At 39.1% G+C, this 16,661-nt stretch overlaps 1 protein-coding gene across 3 annotated transcripts in view; it reads left to right on the plus strand.

Moving 5' to 3' along the window:
• runx2a (RUNX family transcription factor 2a) overlaps positions 1-15,973 on the plus strand; it is a 50,081-nt gene extending 34,108 nt beyond the window's left edge. For 2 of the 3 annotated variants that reach the window (XM_048975505.1, XM_048975504.1), the window contains 3 exons: positions 6,357-6,533; positions 8,552-8,713; positions 13,303-15,973. In XM_048975505.1, the coding sequence (XP_048831462.1) occupies positions 6,357-6,533; positions 8,552-8,713; positions 13,303-13,796 (833 nt within the window). In that variant the 3' untranslated portion in view covers positions 13,797-15,973. The remainder of the gene's footprint in view (positions 1-6,356; positions 6,534-8,551; positions 8,714-13,302) is intronic. The other variant, XM_048975506.1, reaches the window with a different exon arrangement.
• Positions 15,974-16,661: the final 688 nt, after the last annotated feature.

Genomic DNA, 16,661 nt, shown 5'->3' on the forward strand with positions numbered 1-16,661 from the left:
CAGACGATAGTCTGGGCCAGAGTTCTATGACCATTTATTTTTAGGTCAGTGGTTGTCGAGTAACATATTCTGCTTGGTAACAGTTCCGAGTTCAGGAGGAGCTCTGCTTACTGGATCATTCCTAAGTGAGCTCTCTCACATGTATGCTCAGCTGGGACACAAAGCATATTGTTTTCTTTTATGCGGCTCGTTCTCAGCAATCAGTGAAAATTTTTTATGCGTTTTTATTATAAGCCCAGAGATTAGATTTCCACTTTCGTTCGTTTATGTTCCCCAAATAAACCTCTGAATGCAATTGTTCTCGTACATTTAAGAGAAAAGTCATGCCGTCGATATTTTTTATTTTTTTTTGCCTCGGTGCAACTGAATATCTCCTGTCTCATCAGTTGCCACATGCATTTGGCATTAAACAGCTTTTGCGTTGCTTCCTCGCCTCTGAAAAAAAGAAAGAAAGAAAAAAAACAAAAGCTATGTGGAGTGAATCTATATACTTGTATTTTGCCAGAATGCATAAACAGTGTCAGCTAACAAGGCCTTTGCCATTCCTAGCACAAGGAGGAATTGTTTTCCTTTGTCGCTGTGCAATAAATGAAAGGCCCTGATTATATGTAGTATGACTCTACAGGGGAAGTCTGGTTTCATGCTGATGTCATTAGCTGAAGCATTTATAGGGGTTTTTTTAATTAATAGATAGGGGTGGGGTACCTGCATGCAAATACATTGCAACAATGCAAGCAAAAGATTAGTGTCAGAGGAGTCAGGCACAAAAAAAATATATATATATATTTGTGTTGTAGCTAATTTAATCACCTCACACACCCATACACTCACACCCATCTCTATTGCGTTATACCCAAAAACTTTTGTTTGCCAAACACCATTTAAATTTTTTATTTGTAAATACAGGTGCTTAAAGACAAACCACTGGAATCACAAAGGAATTCGTTTCATTTTATATATTTCTTCATATTTATTTCAGAAGTTTGCTGCAAAATTTTGTGTCCTGATAAAAATGCCGGCTTCCTTTGTTTTGTTTTAAAATATCATAAATGCCTCCATGAAATTGTAGCCGATCCTCTTGCTCGCCTGCTCAGTACATTTGCATTAAGAATTCCCATGTCTGTGCCTTCCTCATCCCTCTGTACAGTATATCAGAATCAGAACACTTTCTTTATTCTGGAGGAAATTGCTTATCCCAATGCATTCCTTTTTTATCTTAGTTTATGAAGAAGTAAAATATAAAATGTAAAGTAAATTATTTGCATACCATCTGAACTCTGGACTGAAGCTACGGTGTCAGTGTAGAACATTAGCTATTGTGAGACTGTCAGTAATGTAACCACATTATTTTTATTATTGTTGTTGTTGTTGTTGTTACTACTACTGTTAATTTCCAGGCCCAGATAATGCATGGATATGGCTAGAATATAATAGAATAGAATAGAAAACCTGATGGTTTAGTCCTAAATAAAAAGTCATCGAAAAAATCGAGTGAATGTACATTTATAAAAGGTAAAGACATGAGCATTTGAAATTCTCATTTAGAAATCAAAATTAAACTTGGCTCTTCCATGGATACTCCAGGAAACAAAAGTTTCGAATCTGCATGACGGCAGTTTGCCTGTGGGGGGGCAGTGGATCGGTGAGACTGCGGCTGCGGCTGCTGTGTGTGCCCTCTCCTGGCCGGATTTATCTTTCTGATGCCTAGGATACGCAGACCACACAGGATTCTGGCTGCAGGCCACAGTCCGTCTCTGCCTCTCTCTCACTCCCTCCCTCTCTCTCTCTCCTCCTCGCTCACCTTTCCTCATCTTTAGACCCCCCCAGTGGTCGATCAAGGCCTCCCCTTCACGCATTTTCAATCCCTCATGTATCATATAACAGCGCTATACAGAAAAATTCAGGTGGTTTACTATTTCGTTTCAGTCTTCTGCGACTAGTAAACCAATAAATCAGACGCTTTCAACAGTTACCCTATTCATGTATCTTTGTTTATAAATTGGCATATTAGTATGTTGCTATGGTATTTTCACTTTCAGCATAGTAATATGAAAGGACTGCTGTTTTATCCCTGTCAAGGCTTTGCAATTTAAGCCACATGACGCTTCACGTTTCACATTTATCAGCAAGCACTACGTTTAATGTGAACTGCACAAGCTGTGTGTGTATCTCAACTCCAACCTGTCTCCTGATTTGGCTTTGAATGCCGAGCGCTAATGTGATCCGGATCAACACCTGGTCTAGCCATAACATGTCTGATGCTTGTGTTATGGTTGTGGTTCGGTTAAGATTGCAATAGCCCTCCTGCCACCCACACAGAATGAGGCTGTAACTTTGCAGTTATTAAACATTTGATTCATGCGAAGCCTCCCTGAAATGAAACCAGTATATATTTTTGCATCAGAATGTATGCTAATAGGAAACTAAACTTCATAATGTAGGTCTAATGCACATACATCGGCAATGACCAGTAATTTTACTCTTTTGGCACTTCACTCAAAAAGTTTGACGTTCCGCACTTCTTGTAGTTGCATGTTTCTTGACAGCGATATACAGTAAAATACAGCACACCTGGGACTCACATCATCTCGTATCATTATCTCATAGTATCTTGTATTATATTCTCAGTCCCATAATGACTAAATATTATAAATCTCCAGTATAAATCTACTGAAGCGTCTCCAGATTTAGACGTCTCAGACAAGTTAATTTAGTATGTGCTGTGGAAGCGTGCCACATTATATTTTTAATTTCATAAAGTACAAAATGTGCAATCTACATATTTTTAGTGTTACTGACTCGTCTTTTGCATATTGTGTTACTAAGTATCAATTAGTATCGTGAAATTTTCATAGGTGTAATGTTTCATTTGTTTGTCATGCAGACTGGAATATATGTGATGGTTTTTTTATTCCATTGTGAATAGGTAATTATTATGGTTTTTTGATAAAAGATGGAGAAACTAATTAGTATATTTTGGTGAGGTTAAGGCAGCCATAGATTTCTGCCCTTTATTTTCTCAGTCTTTCAAATGTAGTATAGAATATATACCTATATCCCATTACCGGAGTGTAATGGATTCCTCAGACAGCTGTCAAAGTGGGGGTGCAATATGGGGTTGCAATTTCCATTATTTCTTATGGGGGAAAATTATAATCCCTTCCAGGCCCATTCAGGAAGCACCATTTAATCCCTCAATAATATCCCTAAAACTCAAAAATAGTTATTTGTACATGATAAAGGGCTGGTTAGATACAAATTATTTAATTACTGAACAGTTAGTGAGGTCATAAAATGGGGTTCAAGAGTCAAGATCGTTTATGTGTCACATACACGTTATGCAGTGAAATGTCTCACCTAAGTCACTCCTGGACGGTGCAGTAAATAGAAGAGGCAGCAATAAGATTTTAAAAGTAAAAATAACCATTAATATACTAAGGCAATCAGGAAGGTATAAAATTAAATATGAAACATATAAAATTAAAAAGTATATACAAGATTAGATTGGGGCTGGACTATGATACATAAGTGGGATAATGTGCTTGGACAATGAAGTAACAATGTACATGGTTTACAGTAGCGAACGTAGTGCAAACATAAAAAAATGAACAACGTACCAAGTGGCATTGGGCGTGTAAGTATCCAGTTTGTGTTTAATATGCATGTGTATTCTGTTTTCCAGTGCCGTGCATTATGTTTCAAGATAGTAGCAACAGAGATTTAGTAGTAACATTTATGTAAAAGAATAAAAGATGAAACCAACATGAAAAATCTAATTTAGTTACTGTAATGGACTGTAAATTGTATTGATTTTTACAGGGAATTAGTAAGCACGTGAACTCGCTCGTTATTCCGATACTTCTTAGCTCTGATATCCGATATGGGTATTAATATATACGGCTCGATTAGGTGGCAAGTTGGTATATCTAAAACCCAATAGCAATATTTACAGAAACCAAGTATAACTTTCCTTCTGAAACCTCTCTTTCATGGGGATTTCTGTAAAAAGACCCATTATTAAATGATTAAGCAGTCATTAGTCATCCACTGAGTAAAGACCATACACCCACTGTTAAAGCTGTATACACTAACCACAGCTAAAATTAAATACACTATATGTAGTAGTTAATAATTTTTAGTTTAAAAACAAAAGCATATAATTAACCTGAGATTTTTTATGGTGGCTCAATAATTTAAATACAAATCTGTTTTGTTTTGTTTTGTTTTTTTTTTTTGGGGGGGGGGGGGGGTTGTTTCATTCAGTCAAATTATGAATGAATCCCCTGGTTCCGAAGCCAAACATACACACACTGCTGATATTTGCTTAAAGCAGTCATATAGATTCATTATACAGATCTGCATTATGTTGCATTCATAAAGGATTATACGCATTATAATGGTCAGTTTAAGAATTAAGGATGCTTCATACTGCACTAATGAAGGTATCTATAGTGGCTTATAACTGAGAGCTTTATAGCGGATTCATAATGCATAATAAACATGGCTATAATGTGTGATGCTTTTATTTAAATAGTTATAGCCGTGTACAATACTTTATGAATGTATTATAATGCATTATGAAGGTATATTATTATGTCATTATTATTAAGGTATCTATAATGCATTATAATGACTGCTGAATAATGGATAATAATGTAAAGTAAAATGTCATCGGCTTGATTTCAGCATTGGTAAAGACCAAATCAGCCCCGAAACCCCCGCTCCCTAAATACACACATGGCACTCCCACAGTAGTAGTAGGCACATGTACTTACCATCCATACCCAGTTCTACACCCTTGGACACTACAGTAATTAGCAAAGTGGAAGCTGATAATTTTCTTAAGAGTTCAAATGTCTCTCGTGGATTTACCCTTTACGGTGCATCTACAATTGTCCTTGCACCAAACTCTTTTGTACACCTGAGTTCCGTTTGGATGAATTTGTGTGGAGTAGTTATCAGGTTTTTCAGGGCTGATGGCTGCCTGTCTAGTCTTTCTAGTTGGATGCCTGTGAACTTCAGAGAGCCTGTTTCCCTTCTTCTTCTGTTCGTTATTTAAAATACCGTAGAAGAAGTGAATCACTCAGACAGACGGACCTGCTTCAGTGATGAAACGGCCCAGAAGCGCGAACCTTGGTTTTCCTTCTTTTCTCCTCCCAAATCAATATAAAAGTTGGACAGACGAGGTTATGAGCTTCTGTGGAATTTATGGTATCATTTGTGCTCAGTGGCATCTGCGGTTTACTATTGCTTTTTATTAGCGTTACATAGCAAATTGCTGTCTCAGATAGGTAACAGTTCACCCATTCAGACAGATTTCAGTTTTACGTATGAAGTTCTGGCTAAACATCTAATGCATAGGTAACAGAGATGTTTACCAGCTTGCTTCCTTGGCATGAGTCTACATCAAAACAGGCCAGCAGTCCTAGTTTGCAAAGCTGGAAAAATGTCCCTGAATAGACACATAATATATTTATCCGGACACATATACATTATCCAGAATAATAAAATAAAGCATTTGTTTCATTATGGGGATAAAAATGGATCCCTTTTCTGTTCTCTTTTTTATTTTTGATTCTCTTTCAATTTAGCCACATGAAAGATCTTTAGGAGAAAATTTTCACCACATTTCACTTTTTCCAAATGTGGGAAAGCATAGGTCTCAAAGTACAGTGGAAATTTTAGGTTGTGGATCAAAGTATATGGTTTGTTGTCGTAGACAGTGTTTAAAATTTATGCGGAGGCGATTATATTAGTGGAATTACGGCGATCCCATACAAAAATGTCCGTTTTATTTATAGCTAGGCGATGCACCCAACGGAAAATGTATTAATTACATTGTATTCCAGACTTTTTTTTTTTTACAAAAAGGTTTTTAGCTGATGTCACCACGAGCCGTTTACAATGCAGTAAATACAAAGAACACAGAATTCTTATATATTTGGTCTCTTCAGGTGTTGGAGATTCGCCAGTAACTAGTTAGATTTATTTGGTTGGAAATCATATGTGAAGTTGCTGTCATTTCAAGAAAGTCAAAGAGTTCTGTCTTGTGTTTATTTATTTATTTGTGTTTTGCTGTTATTTTTTATTTTGCCACGATCATGTCATTTTTTTTCAGCATCAAAAGCATTTCCTAATATTGAAATATCAATTCCTTAATGTTATACACACACACATGCACAAAAAATCATGCATGCATAGGTTTTTATGCTGTGACATCATGCTACCAATAGCCTGAGCGGACAGTAACCGAGGCGACAGGCATCTTATTGTGATGCGTGTTTATCATTACAAAGCTATGCAGTATTAAACCATCTCACCCATTCCTTAATGATGTTTTCTTTTTGATCGGGCAGGACACAGACAGAAGCTGGAGGACCCGCCAAAGCCAGGCTTGTTTTCTGAGCGGCTTAGCGAGCTGGAGCGTCTCAGGCAGACGACCATAAGGGGTGCCGTACCAACGCAAAGCCCCCGTCCGTCGCTCAACGCCGCCCCGACTCCATTCAATCCTCAAGGACAAACTCAGATATCCGGTAAGAGAGATATGGTTGCCTACATGGCGGACTGTCAACACATCCCCCCCCCCCCCCCCCAAAAAAAAAAAGTTTTCTTACACATGCACAGTGCTGTGGTTGACTTTGGCCACTTCTCATCCTTTAAAAAAAAGACTTACAGGCTTATGGGTGTAACGGTGATCATTAAATTAAACTCTTGGCCCACGTCAGTTTGGGGGATCTTTTAAGGTCAAGCGTGGTCTGGAATATGGCTGAGTGTGGTGTGGTAAGGCCTGGGAGAGAAGGCCATCACACGCATCTGTTTAAAGTAACCACTTCCTCGGTTTCACAATCGGCACCATGACCGCTGTCGGTCTTTTAGGAGCTATTGCGAGGATTTATGCACTCGGCGCACACTGAAGCATATATAAAGTCAGTAGTTATTGAGGTGACATCGTAAAGAAGAAAAAAAAATTATTATTTATCACGTCAGAATTATTATCACTACTGTTATGTGAGCTTGCAGTTTTGTCTGACCCTGTTTATCTAATACACTATCTAGCTATTCGTGTAGTATTTTGCCAGTAATATTAAATACCTTGTTTAAAAGCATAAAAGATTCATTCTCGGAAGTGCGGTAATTCTGTTTTCACACAGCAGTAACCCAAACATAGGTCATCTAAGTATGGTAAAAATTAAAATCATCAATGACTTTCTGACCTTTTTTTTTCCATTTTACATAGAACTGTTTTTGGCAACTGTAATTCCGACTGGAAAAGCAACAGAAAGCAAATATACAAATGTATTTTATTCAAATGATTAATGTGTCTATTTGTCCTTCCCAGGCCAGATTCAGAGAGGAATGCAGTCAGTGTAGGCTCTTTGTTTATGAGTGTAAGAGACAAACAGGAAACAGAATTGGCTCTGGGGCTGTTTGCATGCTGTATTTGCATATTGGGGGGCGCCGAGTTGTATATGATACAATGTAAAAGCTGATTTAAGTTGTTTGCATACCATTTATCAGCGCTGCATGTTTTACATTCGGCTTTGTCACGTCACTTTTACAGCTATGATGTCTGTTAGTACAGCGTCGGTAAAACTAAGCAGTCCATTTAAAAATTATCAACCGAAATGAATCAAGAACAAATTATTAGGATAAGGAGAGCTGCATAACCGAGCCACCTTTGTAGTTCCAGTATTCTAAGATACTCGTCTTGTTGCTGCTTTAAAACTTTCCTTAAACATGGAGGGTGAGCGAATCAGTTTCACGTAACGATGGATGGAAGGAATAGAGTTTTTGTTTTGGAGACTTGCTTAATGAAACAGCAGGGAAGAACAGGGCCCAAAACAGAGCCTAATGAAAAACGCATGGTTATAAATTGGGAATAAGATGTAGGGGAGTAGTCAGGTACAGCATCAGTCGCAGCACGTTCTTATGGGAAATAACAAAGGCCATTTTAGGGTGATTAGTACTGAGGCACAGGTGAAGTGAATGAATGTGTTTGTCACCTGACATCACTCCACCCTGGGACATCCACGCACTCCACCTTCCCTCTCAGCTACGCTCTAATTTTAAACGCACTGTCTTTGATCATTTTAATTGACACTTAATACAAAAAGTAAATATCCCTTTAGCACTTTTAAGACGTGCGCACCGAGCGCTTATGATTTACACCACGGCATGCAAACTTCTTTTGTTTTCTAAATAGCCACGTCGATGTAGCCGAAGTTCACAGGCAGAGGAGCAATAAAATTAAGCGTGCGGTAAATTAGTGCTGCTTTGTAGGTCGACGTGCCCTACCAGAGTCATCTAGATCTGTTACCCTAAACTCCTTTCATTTATATAAATCGAAAACAGAAAGAATTGTAAATCTTTATGCTACAGTATTTATATCCGTCCATCCATCTTCCATATTGGTTATCCCAGTACAGGGTCATGGTGAGTTTGGAATCTATCCCAGGAGGCACAGGGCATGAGACAGGGGTACTTTATAATACCCACCCTATGGTTTATAATTATAAATTCACTGGTTCCTCCCTTGGTCTTATCTTCACAGAAGCCCGACAAGCTCAATCCTCACCCCCCTGGTCCTATGAGCAGTCCTACCCCCCGTATCTGAGCCAGATGGCTTCACCCTCCATCCACTCCACAGCGCCGTTGTCATCAACCCGCGGCACCGGACTGCCTGCCATCAGCGACGTGCCGCGACGAATCTCAGGTAATGTTGAGAGCAGGCAGCCCTTTCTGCTCCCTAATCTAATGCTGAGGTTGCACAAAACACAACCCCCCCCCCCCCCCCGACCCGGCCCCACTAAGAAGACAAAAGCCCCAGTATTCAAAAGAATGTGTTTCTGTCAAATGTTGGAAAGGGAACCGCACCACAATTATCCTAAGCTGTTAAAAACAACCTTCCTCCAGGAAAGAAATGTCAGATCTGCCAATGAAATTAATGAAGAAATCTGGCAAATCGGTGCTCGCTCAGTCCATCGAATTCCGTCTATGCGACGTCCTTAAAGTATACAGGGGTTTGGTGTTTGTAAACTGTAAATGCCATTCAGAATCCTCCAAAGGACACAGAACTTGCCTGTCTTTAAATAGGCACTAATTTGAGAGATTGTTTTAAGATCTAGTGCAGTCATTAGAACAGGTTTCCTTTTGTACACCTGTTTGATTCAGTGCCAGGTTATTTTATGATTCTTTTTTCCCCCGCATCGCCCCCGCTCTGCGCCCTCCCTCTCTACTTTGAGCCTAGAGCAAATGGGGAAGGTTAAATTACTTTGCAGTGTTGCTGCTTGTTGGCAGTTTTGAACTACAGCCAACCGCCTTGTTGGAATTGATTAGTTTAGATTTCATCCCCCTTTCATCTCCGAAACCTCAGGCTTTGTTCTTTCCTCAAAGAGATGCATGTACTTCACGGTCTTATTGTCCCCTCCCCTTTTTTTTTTTTTGGACAAAGACGCCACATTGCTCAAGTACTTCTGAGAGAGGTTTACGGCAATTTAGTCTGACCTTCTGCTAAGCCGTAGCTCTCAGTGTCTTCATTACAATACGGTGTACTACCTCTGCTGTTCCACACAATCACCCAACACTGTTAATAATAGACACATAATAGTGATAAGTGACTTTATTGAAATACATTTTAAGAATTAACCTACTACTAAGGAAAAGGAGTGCTTACTTGTTCAATTCTCTTTCTTCTGGAGAGGCAGGAAAAGGAGGTATATTAAAGAGCTCGGCAAATTTCTTTCAGTGACTGCCCTCAAATACAATTGTTATAATCATCTGGCCACAAGTTCCATATTTTTTGCAGATGTCCCAAGCTTGAGTTAAACCCCTTTTAACTTTGCTGCTGGGACTTATACTGTAATCCAGTGTTTCCCGATCCAGTCATCGGAAATCCGCAGCCAGTCCACAGTTTTGTTCCCTCTGAGCTCTGTGTCAGACAGTAATATCAGGAGCTGAGAGGGAGCAAAAACATGGACTATCTGTGGGTCCCCAAGGACCGGAAACACTGCTGTAACCTCTCACATTGAAGTTCTTAAGTGGATAGGAAGGTCATAATCCTCGTGTCTGAAGAGGTTGTTATGAAAGTTTATGATGCCTCAAGAGCAGATGTCTATCAGACGACTTCCTCTGACTAGAGGAATCTTGAACCTTCTGCCTGTCTTCAAGATATTTGGTGCAGTGAGTTGAGCAAAAGAACAAGGGTCCTGGCCGTTCAACTCTGTGGACAGAGTTCTTTGCTGTTCTCCTAGTAAGTGACTGGAACCAGTAGCTTCCTGAGGTTCACAAAATTCAGCAATAGCTTTGTGGTTGTTCTGGCTAGCATTGTGTTGGATTTCATTATGAGAGCCCTGCAGCTAGCGCTCATGCTCTACATTGAAGAGTCTGACACATTAAATACTGATTGGGATGGACGTTTTAGAGGAAATGGGCTGAATCTGCTGTTGCCTAGAGCCCCTGTTGAATCACATTGTTCCATTGCTGTCATGTACAAAGTGCTCGACAACAGTAAGGAGGCAACAGTTTTATGTACTAGCATAGCATTTTATGCATATTGGTGTAGCCACTTCGGAAGTTACCCATTTCTGATAGCCCAAGGGCGGGCAATCTTGTCCTCAAAGAGCCAGTGTTTGTGTAGGTTTTTGGGATGACCTTCAAGTCAGCTGTTCAAACCCAACTCTTCAGCCAATCCGTCCTCTAATTAGTAATCTAATTAGGGAGTTGCAGCAAGAACCCAAATACCCAACAGCCCTTTCTGGATAAGGTTGCCCACCCCTGTGACAGCAGGACAGTTCAGTGCTGGTAGGTTATTGTATAGAAGAAACATGAAAATATGTATTAAGAAGATCTGTCTTTATCTGACAGGCTCTGAGGAGACATTCCTTTCCGTCTGGTACTTAATAATAAATGTGACTGATATTTAGGGACTTTGCAGACTTTAGTGAATCAGATACAGACAGAAAACAGAGTTCAACCCAGAGTAGCTCCTAGGTTGACCTAGGGTTTCCGAGGCTCCTATATGGTGATTTACAGTAGAATAGAAGATATTTTAACACTGGGTGGAACATTTTGGCATTTGAAGTAGCAATCTCACCCCCACCCAAAATCCACATGAATCCTCCTTCCATGGTCCAGCAAGACAGCTAAATATCAGCACTAGTACACAAGAATCGCAAAGACTCACAGAACTAAGAAAGGCACAGATGTGAAGAATATTTGTGGCGATTGTAAAGAAAGTTGCACAAGGAATCAGCTGAATTCAGAGCAGCAGCAATATGCAATTGAGTGGAACGAAGGCTCGAGTAGATAAAACATAGCACAATTCAGCTGAGTAATTATTGTAGAAATACAGATTTTCTCACAAAGTAGACTGCACAGGAACTTTTAATACAATTTATTTTGTCAACATATGAGAGATTTACATGCAGTGAGTGGATGTGTCATTTTTTTCTCCAGAAGATAATTCACCTTGACCCTTTTCTTAAAAAGTAATTCTCCAGAATCCCTTGAGGACTATTTCCTGTTGTTTTTTTTTTTTTTTTTTTTTTTTAAAGGCAGATCTCACGGAGCAAACACACGAAACGCCCTAATTGGCTACACATGCTTATTGAATGTGTGCCGACCTGCCACTTGCGGGCTTTATAAACAGAGGCCCCTCGGATTTCCAGCGGCAGACGCGGTGACACGGAAGACGCCCCGTGATTTACGGCAGGGATGCGACGGCGTTTCACAAAAGAAGGCCTCCGCATCCTCGTCTCCCTTTCATTCCGGTTTCCACACCGTCGTTCCAAAGGCCTCATTCTCGTTATCCCTTTTTTTCCCCTTAATTTCTGAGGAACCCAGCAGAGGGTCGGAAAGACCCGCCCCGCTCCGTTCCTCCAGCTAATCGCAGACACGCACCCACATCTGAGCCTACCCTTACCTCGTTATGCATTTCATGGAAACTGGTTTTCTTTAAACCGTTTCCATATGCGGGAAACCTGATTTATCTTTTTTCCCAGTATTCATACAAATGTGCACTCTTGCATGTCCATACAGACAGAAATGTATGGATTTATTTTATTACAATTAATTAGAACTTCCTAAAGAATTGCAGAGGTCATACATGTATGATATAGTATTTACTTTTTTCTTTTTAAAAGATATGGAATTAAGTATGCTTTTTACAGCTAATGTTTTATTATAACAGTAAAAAATATATTATGCTTGGTCAGCCCTTTCGCAAAAATGTCTTATGATTCTATATCTTTATTTTCTGTTTATTTTTCAGTTTCTGTGCTCTTTGGCTTGTATTAAACTTTTCACGACTTTCCCTTGCATTGTTTCATTGGATTTAACTGGCAAAACAAAAGTCATTGTCCATATTTTCAAAAAAGTAGCAAAAAACGATTTAGCTGAGATTCAAAGTTTCAGGCCACAATGTACAGCCAACCTAAACCATGGCAGTAAGTTAGCAATGATCTGGAAGTACAGTAGTCTTCAGAAATCTGGCACAGTCCTTCGTAGTGGAAGTTCATGTCGGTTTGATACCGGCAGAAATCTCCAGTCTGAAAGCTAGAGACACCGCGGTAACTCGGTCCTCTTTGCTACCAAGTGACTCACTGGCAGCCAAGTCATGAGGAACATTATGGAAAACATTCTTCTCAGCTTGGGAGAGTCTGTGTTAGAGCATGTGGATGAGCACACAGGAATGAAACAGCTTACGTGTTGGAAGTTCCCCTTGTGAATAAAGAAGTGAGCTCTTACACGTCACGCGTCAACACTGAAGAGCCGTGTTAATGGCCTTATCATCTTCCCTCAGAAGTTCAAAATCTATGACTTTGGGAATGAATAAGTGAATTAATAGCTATTATCACACAAACAAAGGTTATGTATGTTATTCTCTGCACGTGTCTCGTTCCCATGTGAATTTAAGCAATGAACATCTGGCCATTAGATATTTAATAGCTATGCCTATGTGTCTGTATTTGGAGAGCTGACAAAATACTTATTATGAAATTCATATAATACCTAATACTGCAATTACCTGGCATCCCAACCAGGGTGTTCCCCTGCCTCGTGCCCTGGGGTGTTTGGGATTGGCTCCAGATTCACCCTGACTTGGACGGATGGATATATTCATAATATTTAATTGCATTGTTATTTCTCACAAATTTTTCATACAAATCATACTGTAGACATATTAAGGATGAATTTCAGTCTAATTACTCATGTTACCTTTGAGCAAAAATACTTAAAAAGTACTTACGTGTGATTTATCAGATTAATTCAGCTAATTTTTTTTTTTTATTTATTTTATTTTAGGTACCTCTGACCTTAGCCCATTCTCTGATCCCCGGCAGTTTGACCGTCAGTTTCCTGGCCTTTCCTCACTAACAGAGGGCCGCTTCCCAAGTCCCAGAATGCACTACCCAGCCACCTTCACCTACACACCGACGCCAGTCACATCAGGGATGTCTCTGGGTATGTCCACTACCACCCACTACCACACTTACCTGCCGCCGCCTTACCCTGGCTCCACTCAAAACCAGAGTGGGCCCTTCCAGACCAGCAGTACGCCCTATCTCTATTACGGAACGTCCTCTGGGTCATACCAATTCTCCATGGTGCCGGGGGGAGATCGGTCACCCTCTCGGATGCTCCCTCCTTGTACCAGTGCCTCGACAGGCAGCTCTCTCATCAACCCTAACCTCCCCAACCAGACAGATGGGGTGGAGGCAGACGGAAGTCACAGTAGTTCACCGACCATTCTAAATTCCAGTGGGCGAATGGATGAGTCCGTGTGGCGGCCATATTAAACACATTGAGATCCAGCTTTTGTGGTTAACCAATTTTTGCCATTGAGAAGAGCAATAGATAGAAGTCAAAGACCAGTGTCTTATTCTTAATTTATGTTTTGTAAGCACAAACACTCATGGGAAATAATGTTTCTTTTTGCAGGTGCGCTGCATCATTTAATGTTTCTACATTAATTTTTATTCAGATTAAAATTGTATTCTTCCGTACGATATTTATCCAGCATGGTACTCGTCTTGGACACGTTCTCTGAGCAGTAAAGGAGGACCTAATGGGAATAAAGGCATTACTGAAATATTTTGAAATTCCACTGCAGAATCAGTGAGCAAGCAAGATGGTCATTTGAATTACTGAACTGGCAAAAATAAAAAAGAGCTTCCATATGCATTGCGATGAACATATATTTTTATAGGGCTCTTTTATGAGTATAGTTTTTATAGTAATTGAATTATTCGATAACACTGAAAGATAGTCTTTGCTTCTTTTATATTTATGCGTGTGACAGAAGTTCTGTTATATTCAGTGGTACCAGCAATAAGTTCTGTAAGTGTTTCTGCTCCTTTATTGTTTAATTTATATGTTAGATGGTTTGCTTAAAACTTGGGACTTACTGAAAAGCAGTATAATATAAAGCCATAAATTATATATTGTATGTGGAAATGAACTCTTTGACACCTGAATTATATTTTTGGAGGATCTCTTAAGTTAATAATTTAAAATTTAAGTTTTATTTTCTAAGTACCCAAAGAAATGTTGTTTTTTTCTCTTGTATTAAGTTAAGAACATTATGAATATAAAAGTTACAAAATGTCAAACAAAACATTCAAAGAAATTGTGTATTTAAAGCTGCTTGGCTGAGCATATATTGTCATTGTTGGCTAATCTGAATATAAATTAACAGGATGGAGTTACTGACTTTCTGGTGCCGAGGGGGAGCAAATGGCAGCCACTGGCATCAGGAATTCTTGGTTTTTCTTTTTGATTTTATAGTTTAATTAAAAAAAAAAAAAACTGTCGGTGCAATGCGTACATCTGAAAGTCTAGAAAATTAGACATTTTTTATGTGTTTAGGTTTTGTATCAACAATGCAGTTCAGTTACAATTGACTATGCAATGAGAATCTGAAACCAAAATACTTTTGTTTCATGAAATATTGAATTTATTGCATAGCGACAATGATGAATACATTCATATTTTAAGCGCTATGTTTCAGTTTCATCATCATTTGCAACAAATGCAAATTACCCATTCGGGGTGTCACCCTTAAAATTATGATTTAAAATCAATTAATATCTCACACGGTACAGTACACATGAAAAACTAGACAGATTATGAGTACTCAGACAGGAGGCATTACCACATACTTTAAGTATCGTCAACTGATGGTAATTTGTTTTTTTATTTTGGTTCCGGTACAAATATGTTTGTTGACCGATTGACTTGTCTCAGATACTAGAGGGTACATCTTAAATTAATTTTCTTTTACATGCTCTGGGTATTGTTTTATAGCTAAATAGATTAAAAACTATGAAACTATTATTAAGATGTTTTATTTATTTGATGCAAACAAAGGCATTTCTCCCCTCCAGAAATCTGAAGGAAAAATTTGAAAAAGCAAAAACTACTTCATGTTGTATTTTCATTTAATTTATTTGCAATGCTAAACGGAGGTGCCCTGCTTCATGTGGTTGCATATATATTCATGTGCACTTACTATTAGTCCAGTTTGAGATTTGCATAAAGGATGCAGCCATTAAACAGTGTCACCTATTTAAAATTAAAGGTACAATATTTTTAATCTGATGTTAAATTGCTGGCGACAAGGGCTTTGAAAATATGTCTTTGTATTCATATATAAAGCACTTGTTTTTGAGATGTTCTGTATAGTGTAATTTAATATGGCTGCAGGCAGCACCCTGGTTTATCTCATTACAGTTTTTTTGTATTTCTGTATCACGTGAAGCACTTCCATATTCTAATTGTCTGCTCAATATCTAAATCAGAAGAAATGGAAGCTTCTGGAAAAGGCTGTGGATCCATAACTGTGGATTCACACTTTATTGTGAAATTCTGCAGACAGGGATGATCAACCAAGTGTGACATAGGCGATGGGGGCCCATCTAAAATGCATTATGGGTTTGTTAATCCCCTAAGTGTCATCTCACTGAGGGGGGGGGGGGGGGGAGCACGATCATTATCAGAAAAAAAAAAACACCAGCATGAAATCTTAAATTAGCCTTCAACAACCTTGTTAAAGAATTCAGATTCAGGATCTGCCCACTTTTAAGATCTTTCCATCCATCTTCTAAGCGTTTCCCAATCCGGTCCTTGGGGACCCACAGCCGGTCCACATTTTTGCACCCTCCCAGCTCCCTTTCAAACAGTCCACGTTTTTGCTCCATGGGTCCCCAAGGACTGCATTAGGAAACACTGCTCTGACCGCTGAACCCAGGGTACAAAGCTGGGGTTGGGATGCTTGTCCATCAAAGGGGATATTCACACTCATGCATAGAGAATTGTATGAGGTCAGACATGGTGTGTTTTAAGCTTTGTTGGAGAACATAATCAAAGTCAAAATAATTACAACAAGGTACTAGAACACTGCAACGCTGTACCTTACACATTTATCTGTGATCTTGCAGTTTATCTGGGTTGTTTAATAAGTTGCAATGGAAGGACATACTACGTGTAGGTAATAGGCCTATACTGGGTCAGAACTGCTTACCTTCAGAGTCAGCACAGCATAGATATAAGTGATTTAAATATACATGTGTTCTCTCAAATGCAGCACGAAGAAAAGCTCAAGGAATGCCATTCTATTTACAGCATGTCACACAGAAATAAAGCATTTACTCATGATAGCACAT

Source organism: Brienomyrus brachyistius, chromosome 14 (assembly GCF_023856365.1).
Source record: "Brienomyrus brachyistius isolate T26 chromosome 14, BBRACH_0.4, whole genome shotgun sequence".
In the NCBI taxonomy this organism is placed as follows: Eukaryota; Metazoa; Chordata; class Actinopteri; order Osteoglossiformes; family Mormyridae; genus Brienomyrus; species Brienomyrus brachyistius.